The sequence below is a fragment of the Bombina bombina genome, chromosome 12 (assembly GCF_027579735.1).
Source record: "Bombina bombina isolate aBomBom1 chromosome 12, aBomBom1.pri, whole genome shotgun sequence".
In the NCBI taxonomy this organism is placed as follows: domain Eukaryota; kingdom Metazoa; phylum Chordata; class Amphibia; order Anura; family Bombinatoridae; genus Bombina; species Bombina bombina.
The window spans coordinates 95,641,493-95,651,492 of NC_069510.1; the positions used below are offsets into that span (position 1 = coordinate 95,641,493).

Below are 10,000 nucleotides of genomic sequence, written 5' to 3' on the forward strand. Positions count from 1 at the left end.
CACCATCCTACTATTTTTCTACTAATAATAGGGCTTCCCTGATAAATAGTATTTATAGTAAAAAAACAAATGTCAAATTAATGTCATTTAAACAGTTTATCCATAACAAGTAGAATCACTAATGAATCCATTGGCACTAACAATGTTATCTTGCATGTTCACTGTCTTTGCAGGCCTATTATTGATCACATCCTACTGAAGCACCTATTGATAAAATCCTCACGACAGTGGCGGCTAGGCTTAAAAAAAAAATATATATATTACGTGGATAGCGACACGTCTCCTACAGAAAATACAAAATGGGAGATCTTAACAGTTCTGTGGATTTTTACCCAAAAAACCAGAGGAGAGAGCAGAACCATGCTGGTGGTTTCGGATGCACGTTACAGGAGCTGCGTTCCCTGATGGAGCTACGCGGAGCAGAGGCCATACAAAAAATCCAGGATAGTTATGGCGATGTCCATGGCCTCTGCAGGAGACTCAAGACTTCTCCCAATGAAGGTAATTACTGATGATATGGAGATATATGTGTAGTGTTAATTCTAGCAGTAAACATGAAACATCCCCATGTCCAGGGTAATAGCATTTGAAAACAAATGATTGGTTTTTGTTGTTGCTTTTATTAAAGGGACACTGTACACTAGATTTTTCTTTGCATAAATGTTTTGTAGATGATCCATTAATATAGCCAATCTGAGGGGTGTATTTGTAAAAAATTATAGTTTTGCTTATTTTTAAATAACATTGTGCTGATTTTCAGACTCCTAACCAAGCCCCCAAGTATCAGATGTATACTGATGTCTACAGATTCTTGCTTGCTCCTGTTTGTGTAACGGGTCTTTTCATATGCAGGGGAGAGTCTGCTCTTCCTCATTTCTCAGCCCCTTTCAGTAGGTGTCCCAGCCTAAGCTCATCAACAGTGCTAAATTGTGAGCTTCTAAGTAAATTCATAAAAGGTTTTATACTGGATTGTTATATCATATTCTTCTTTATAGTACTGTTTATTACATGCAGTTATATGAAAATTGGTGTATACTGCCCCTTTAAAGGGGCACCAAACGCTATTCATGAATCAGATAGAGCATACATTTTTAATCAACTTTCCAAATTACTTCTATTTATTCTGTTATCAATTTTGCTTCATTATCTTGGTTTCCTTTGTTAAAGGAGCAGATATGCACTACTGGGAGCTAGCTGCATTGCTGCTCCTGAGCCTACCTAGGTATGCTTTTCAACAAAGGATGCCAAAATAAAAAAAGCAAATTAGATAATATAAGGAAATTGCAAACTTGTTTAAATTGCATGTTGTTTCTGAATTTTTACTTTTTTTTCCGTTTGATGTGATCACAGTTGGGGACACTTTGCAACAGAGCAGTCAATTAAGCAGATTACACGAGTAATTCCTAGAGATGGTTCATGTAGCTCCGCCCCTTAAATGGACACTGAACCCAAATTTTTCTTTCATGATTCTGATAGAGCATGCAATTTTAAGCAACATTCTAATTTACTCCTATTATCAATTTTCTTCGTTCTCTTGCTATCTTTATTTGAAAAAGAAGGCATCTAGGCTTTTTTTTTTTGGTTCAGTACTCTGGACAACACTTTTTTATTGGTGGATGAATTTATCCACCAATCAGCAAGAACAACCAAGGTTGTTCACCAAAAATCTAAACTTACATTCTTCCATTTCAAATAAAGATACCAAGAGAACGAAGACAATTTGATAATAGGAATAAATGAGAAAGTTGCTTAAAATCTCATGCTCTATCTGAATCATGAAAGAAAAAAAATTGGGTTCAGTGTCCCTTTAAGACCGCTGCTCCTTAACTCGTCCGCCACCTCTGAGGTAGCGGACAGCAATCATCCCAATTGGATACGATCGGGATGACTGACACCCCCTGTTATGGCCGATTGGCTGCGAATGTGCGGGGGGGCGGTACTGCACAAGCAATTCATGAGAAATGCTTGTGCAATGATAAATGCCGACAGTACATGCTGACGTCATTTATCGATGTGCTGCAGACATGATTCGCTACAGCAGATCATGTCCGCCTGCACAATGATAAATCGCCCCCCTTATGTCAGATTCCTACGGTCAGATATATATGTCAAGCCCACACACCAGGGCAAACTTTTACAATGTGTGAAGAATTATGGGAAACGTATGCCCACTGGTAAGAAAGACATAAACAGAATGGGCTAGATTACGAGTGGCGCAGTAAAATGCATTTTCGCTATCACAAAAACTTTGCTAGAGTTAAGTTTTTTGCGCTAGTCGGGTTGCGCTCATATTTGAAGTTAAAATTTTTTTTTTTGTGCAACCTAAATAATGCAAAACTTCTGAGATTATCGTGTGCGCTTGCATGTTTTCCCCCATAGAAATCAATGAAGAAAAAAAGGGGAAAAAAACATTACTATCACACAATCATATTTTCGCATTCCCCATGGAAGTCAATGACGAAAAAATAATTGTTGGAAAAAAAAACTAACACCCATCGCGCAAACATCGCATATTCGCCTTAGCAAAAATATTTACAGTAAATAGTTAAAGTTTTTATTAAATATGAATATTGCATAAATATTTTTTATCTTGTTTTCATCTACTTAAAGGGATACGAAACCCAATTTCTTATTTCATGATTCAGATAGAGCATGCAATTTTAAGCAACTTTCTAATTTACTCCTATTATCAATTTTTCTTTGTCCTCATGTTATCTTTATTTGAAAAGCAGGAATGAAAGCTTAGGAACCGGCCCATTTTTGGTTTAGAAGCCTGGATAGCGCTTGCTTATTGGTGACTACATTTATCCACCATTCAGCAAACACTACCCAGGTGCTGAACCTAAAATAAGCTGGCTCCTAAGCTTTTATTCCTGATAATAGGAGTAAATTAGAAAGTTGCTTAAAATTGCCTGCTCTGAATCATAAAAGAAAAAAATTGGGTTTAGTGTCCCTTTAATGGCAAAGGGCTCTAATGCACTTATATATATATATATGTCTATATGTGTGTACATATATATTTATATGTTTAAACGTGTGTATATATGTCTGTAAATACATATATACACAGATAAATACATTAATACATATATACTGTATATATATATATATATATATATATATATATATATATATATATATATATATATATACAGGTAGCCCTCAGTTTACGCCGGGGTTAGGTTCCAGAAGGAATGGTTGTAAATCGAAACCGTTGTAAATTGAAACCCAGTTTATAATGTAAGTCAATGGGAAGTGAGGGAGTTAGGTTCCAGGCCCCTCTCAAAACTGGCATAAGTAACACCTAATACATTATTTTTAAAGCTTTGAAATGAAGACTTTAAATGCTAAACAGCATTATAAACCTAATAAAATAATCACACAACACAGAATATATAATTAAACTAAGTTAAATGAACAAAAACATTTGCTAAACAGCATTATAAACCTAATACAATAATTACACAACACAGACTTTACTTGCATTTTTCTGCAAACAGTTCTTTCTATGCATTCCAATCTGGACTGATTTATAGACAGGAAGATCTTGTTCCTTTGCAAGCAGCTCGATAGCTCAGGTCTGGTTAAACTGATTAATTTCAGCTTGCTTGGCTTGCATATCTTTGCTGCAACAAAAGCGGACAGCTCCACCTACTGGCTATTGTAATCAATGCACTGCTTCTCAATGCTTTTCAATAGCAGTCACATGACTGAAAAAAAAGGTTGTTATTCTGAAACGGTGTAAATTGAACCGTTGTAAACCGAGGGCCACATGTATATATATATATATATACATACGTATTTTACATTTTTAAGCATGTATATGTATGTGTCTCTATGTTTTTTCTAACACCTGAGACCTCATATCTTTGATCCCTTATAACTTTTTGTGCAATATTTTTATCAAATAATTTTTATTAGACAGTGTTAATATGAGTGTAACTAGACTTTGTAATGTATTCTTGAAGTGCTTTGTGCAACTTTTTTGTTTCGGAAAACAGTTAACCACAGCTCTGAGATTGCCATTAGCGCAACTGAAAGGGGTGCAAACGATCGCAATAACGCTAGCGCAATTGTTTGCGTCTCACTTGTAATTTAGCCTAAAATGTATGCTTAGATGATAAATTAATTTATGGTGAGAATTAGGGCTGCACGATTAATCGCATATGCGATTTAAAACCGAGATTAATCGCCGCAATTTTAAAACCGCGAGAGTTCGCGATTTTTTGCTAAATAAAAAAATCCCCAGAAGTGGCTGTACTTCACCTAGTTGTACTGAACTGCTACACCCCTGTTCATACTGACCTAACTAGCTAACTGATTTATATTAATCTACAGTTACACCAACCTGCTGCATCTCATGTCATTCTGCTGCTGCACAAATAACAATAGATGTACAGCAGCTTAATGTACCCGTATAAGGGGATACAGCAGCTTGATGTACCTGTATAAGGGGATGCAGCAGCTTGATGTACCTGTATAAGGGGATGCAGCAGCTTGATGTACCTGTATAAGGGGATACAGCAGCTTGATGTACCTGTATAAGGGGATACAGCAGCTTGATGTACCTGCATAAGGGGATACAGCAGCTTGATGTACCTGTATAAGGGGATGCAGCAGCTTGATGTACCTGTATAAGGGGATACAGCAGCTTGATGTACCTGTATAAGGGGATGCAGCAGCTTGATGTACCTGTATAAGGGGATACAGCAGCTCGATGTACCTGTATAAGGGGATGCAGCAGCTGGTGCATCCCCTTATATGTTGTGCAGGGAGGGGAGGTAGGGATGCCAAGGAGGAAAGGGAAGAGGAGGAGCGTGGGAAGCCAGCGAGCAGTGTCAATACAATAGGCTTCTTGTGTGTGGATGTGTGCGCCAGCTGAGAGGTTGCAGACACCAAGGAAAGGCTCGGTCAGGGAAACCAGGATAAATAGGCGCATTGCACATGTGCGAAAAACGGTTACGAGTAACTTAGAACAATTACACAGGATATTAATGATGTCACGGATGATGAAAAAGGGGCGGGGCTACACTGACATTTTAACACGGCAGCAGGGGGAAAAGTAAGTGATTTAACTTAAAAACGGTTTATCGTTAAAAACTGGCACATATTTGGAAAAAACGATCTAGGGCAACTTTATAGAAATATGTTAAAACTATTTTTATGTTGACTGTCCCTTTAAGGCATGTTCTAAACAGCCACTGTTGTCTGTATACATATACATCTTTAGACATGTACTATATATGTACGTATCTCTATGTTAAATTCCTTTGGCGGCTTTTTTTTCCTAACACCTGAGACCCCCTATCTTTGAGCCCTTATAATCACAAATGCATACACGTACCATGTCACAGCCATCAGCCAATCACAAATGCATATATGTAGCATGTGACAGCCATCAGCCAATCACAAATGCATATATGCATATTCTGTGAATTCTTGCACATGCTCAGTAGGAGCTGGTGACTCAAAAAGTGTAAATATAAAAAGACTGCACATTTTTTTAATGAAGTAAATTGGAAAGTTGCTTAAAATTGCTGCTCCATTTAAATAATGAAAGTTTAATTTTGACTTGAGAGGCCGAAGTTTAAAAGAGCCAATATATAAGTACATTTATTTAAAGAGACATGAAACTTACATTTCTCCTGTTAAGTGTGGTCAGTCCACGGGTCATCATTACTTCTGGGATATTATCTCCTCCCCTACAGGAAGTGCAAGAGGATTCACCCAGCAGAGCTGCTATATAGCTCCTCCCCTCTACGTCACCTCCAGTCATTCTCTTGCACCCAACGAATAGATAGGATGTGTGAGAGGACTGTGGTGATTTTAATTAGTTTATTACCTTCAATCAAAAGTTTGTTATTTTATAATAGCACCGGAGTGTGTTATTCATTCTCTGGTAGAATTTGAAGAAGAATATACCTGAGTTTTTGCTATGATTTTAGCCGGAGTAGTTAAGATCATATTGCTGTTTCTCGGCCATCTGAGGAGAGGTAAACTTCAGATCAGGGGACAGCGGGCAGATTAATCTGCAAAGAGGTATGTAGCAGTTTATTATTTTCTGACATGGAATTGATGAGAAAATCCTGCCATACCGTTATAATGTAAACTCAGCCTTAAACACAGTAGATGTATCTGGTATCAGGCTGTCATGTATGTATATTTTATACTTCAGTATTCTGGGGAATGGTACTTCACTGGATTTATACTGTATGCATAGACTTAACCTAATTTGCAGGGACTTGCAATAGGTTTTTAAATAACAATTAATTTATTGAGGTTAAACGTTTTTTTGCTGGCATGTAAAATCGTTTATTTCTCTGAGGTACTGGGTGAAAAAATGTTTTGGGCACTGTTTTTTCCACTTGGCAATAGTTTTGTTTAAATTTAAACAGTTTACTGATCTCTCTCACTGTTATGTGTGAGGGGGAGGGGCCATTTTTGGCGCTTTTACTACGCATCAAAAAACTCAGTCAGAGGTTCATTTTCTTCCTGCATGATCCGGTTCATCTCTACAGGGATCTTCAAAGCTTGTTTTGAGGGAGGTAATCATTCACAGCAGAGCTGTGAAGATTGTAGTTGACTGTGATAAAAAACGTTTATTTGTGTATTTTTTCTGCTGTCAGGGTTAGTTATCCTTTGCTAATGGGAACAATCCTTTGCTAAAATTGTATATTTCTTACAAAGATTTGATGCTATAATTTATTTATTTCAACTGTCATAATTTTTTCTGTGCTTCTTATAGGCACAGTTCGTTTTCATATTATTGTAAATTACTTGAAAAGCATTTCCAAGTTGCTAGTTAATTGCTAATGTGTTAAACATGTCTGATTCAGAGGAAGATACATGTGCTATATGTGCTAATGCCAAAGTGGAGCCCAATAGAAATTTATGTACTAACTGTATTGATGCTACTTTAAATAAAAGTCAATCTGTACAAATTGAACATATTTCACCAAACAACGAGGGGAGAGTTATGCCGACTAACTCGCCTCACGTGTCAGTACCTGCATCTCCCGCTCGGGAGGTGCGTGATATTGTAGCGCCGAGTACATCTGGGCGGCCATTACAAATCACATTACAGGATATGGCTACTGTTATGACTGAAGTTTTGGCTAAATTACCAGAACTGAGAGGTAAGCGTGATCACTCTGGGGTGAGAACAGAGTGCGCTGATAATATTAGGGCCATGTCAGACACTGCGTCACAGGTGGCAGAACATGAGGACGGAGAACTTCATTCTGTGGGTGACGGTTCTGATCCAAATAGACTGGATTCAGATATTTCAAATTTTAAATTTAAGCTGGAAAACCTCTGTGTATTACTAGGGGAGGTATTAGCGGCTCTGAATGATTGTAACACAGTTGCAATACCAGAGAAAATGTGTAGGTTGGATAGATATTTTGCGGTACCGGCGAGTACTGATGTTTTTCCTATACCTAAGAGACTTACTGAAATTGTTACTAAGGAGTGGGATAGACCCGGTGTGCCGTTCTCACCCCCTCCGATATTTAGAAAAATGTTTCCAATAGACGCCACCACACGGGACTTATGGCAAACGGTCCCTAAGGTGGAGGGAGCAGTTTCTACTTTAGCTAAGCGTACCACTATCCCGGTGGAGGATAGCTGTGCTTTTTCAGATCCAATGGATAAAAAATTAGAGGGTTACCTTAAGAAAATGTTTGTTCAACAAGGTTTTATATTGCAACCTCTTGCATGTATTGCGCCTGTCACGGCTGCAGCAGCATTTTGGTTTGAGTCTCTGGAAGAGACACTTGAATCATCTACACTAGATGAGATTACACACAAACTTAAAGCCCTTAAGTTAGCTAACTCATTTATTTCAGATGCCGTAGTACATTTAACTAAACTTACGGCTAAGAATTCCGGATTCGCCATTCAGGCACGCAGAGCACTGTGGCTAAAATCCTGGTCAGCTGATGTTACTTCTAAATCTAAGTTGCTTAATATACCTTTCAAAGGGCAGACCTTATTCGGGCCCGGGTTGAAAGAGATTATCGCTGACATTACAGGAGGTAAAGGCCATGCCCTGCCTCAGGACAAAGCCAAAGCTAAGGCTAGACAGTCTAATTTTCGTTCCTTTCGTAATTTCAAAGCAGGAGCAGCATCAACTTCCTCTGCACCAAAACAGGAAGGAGCTGTTGCTCGCTACAGACAAGGCTGGAAACCTAACCAGTCCTGGAACAAGGGCAAGCAGGCCAGGAAACCTGCTGCTGCCCCTAAGACAGCATGAATCGAGGGCCCCCGATCCGGGACCGGATCTAGTGGGGGCAGACTTTCTCTCTTCGCCCAGGCTTGGGCAAGAGATGTTCAGGATCCCTGGGCGTTAGAGATCATATCTCAGGGATACCTTCTGGACTTCAAATCCTCTCCCCCAAGAGGGAGATTTCATCTGTCAAGGTTGTCAGCAAACCAAACAAAGAAGGAAGCGTTTCTACGCTGCGTACAAGATCTTTTATTAATGGGAGTGATCCATCCAGTTCCACGGTCGGAACAAGGACAAGGGTTTTACTCAAATCTGTTTGTAGTTCCCAAGAAAGAGGGAACTTTCAGGCCAATCTTGGATTTAAAGATCCTAAACAAATTCCTAAGAGTTCCATCGATCAAGGTTTGCCTTTCTAGACAGGCATTACCAGTTTGTAGCTCTTCCATTCGGATTGGCTACGGCTCCAAGAATCTTCACAAAGGTTCTGGGTACTCTTCTGGCGGTACTAAGACCGCAAGGAATTTCGGTAGCTCCGTACCTAGACGACATTCTGATACAAGCTTCAAGCTTTCAAACTGCCAAGTCTCATACAGAGTTAGTACTGGCATTTCTAAGGTCGCATGGATGGAAGGTGAACGAAAAGAAGAGTTCTCTCTTTCCACTCACAAGAGTTCCCTTCTTGGGGACTCTGATAGATTCTGTAGAAATGAAGATTTACCTGACAGAAGACAGGTTAACAAAGCTTCAAAATGCATGCCGTGTCCTTCATTCCATTCAACACCCGTCAGTAGCTCAATGCATGGAGGTGATCGGATTAATGGTAGCGGCAATGGACATAGTCCCCTTTGCACGCCTACATCTCAGACCGCTGCAATTGTGCATGCTAAGTCAGTGGAATGGGGATTACTCAGATTTGTCCCCCACTCTGAATATGAATCAAGAGACCAGAAATTCTCTTCTATGGTGGCTTTATCGGCCACATCTGTCCAGGGGGATGCCATTCAGCAGGCCAGACTGGACAATTGTAACAACAGACGCCAGCCTACTAGGTTGGGGCGCTGTCTGGAATTCTCTGAAGGCTCAGGGACTATGGAATCAGGAGGAGAGTCTCCTTCCAATAAACATTCTGGAATTGAGAGCAGTTCTCAATGCCCTTCTGGCTTGGCCCCAGTTAACCACTCGGGGGTTCATCAGGTTTCAGTCGGACAATATCACGACTGTAGCTTACATCAACCATCAGGGAGGGACAAGAAGCTCCCTAGCAATGATGGAAGTATCAAAGATAATTCGCTGGGCAGAGTCTCACTCTTGCCACCTGTCTGCAATCCACATCCCGGGAGTGGAGAACTGGGAGGCGGATTTCTTAAGTCGTCAGACTTTTCATCCGGGGGAGTGGGAACTTCATCCGGATGTCTTTGCCCAAATACTTCGACGTTGGGGCAAACCAGAGATAGATCTCATGGCGTCTCGTCAGAACGCCAAGCTTCCTCGCTACGGGTCCAGATCCAGGGATCCGGGAGCGGTTCTGATAGATGCTCTGACAGCACCTTGGACCTTCAAGATGGCTTATGTGTTTCCACCCTTCCCGATGCTGCCTCGATTGATTGCCAGAATCAAACAGGAGAGAGCATCAGTGATTCTAATAGCACCTGCATGGCCACGCAGGACTTGGTATGCAGATCTAGTGGACATGTCATCCTGTCCGCCTTGGTCTCTACCTCTGAAACAGGACCTTCTGATCCAGGGTCCATTCAAACATCAAAATCTAACTTC

At 40.0% G+C, this 10,000-nt stretch overlaps 1 protein-coding gene across 1 annotated transcript in view; it reads left to right on the forward strand.

The window, feature by feature from the left end:
- Positions 1 to 299: 299 nt before the first annotated feature.
- The window catches only part of ATP2B3 (ATPase plasma membrane Ca2+ transporting 3), a 287,085-nt gene continuing 277,384 nt past the window's right edge, over positions 300 to 10,000 (forward strand). The window contains exon 1 of the mRNA XM_053695746.1: positions 300 to 501. Within this exon, the coding sequence (XP_053551721.1) occupies positions 300 to 501 (202 nt within the window). The remainder of the gene's footprint in view (positions 502 to 10,000) is intronic.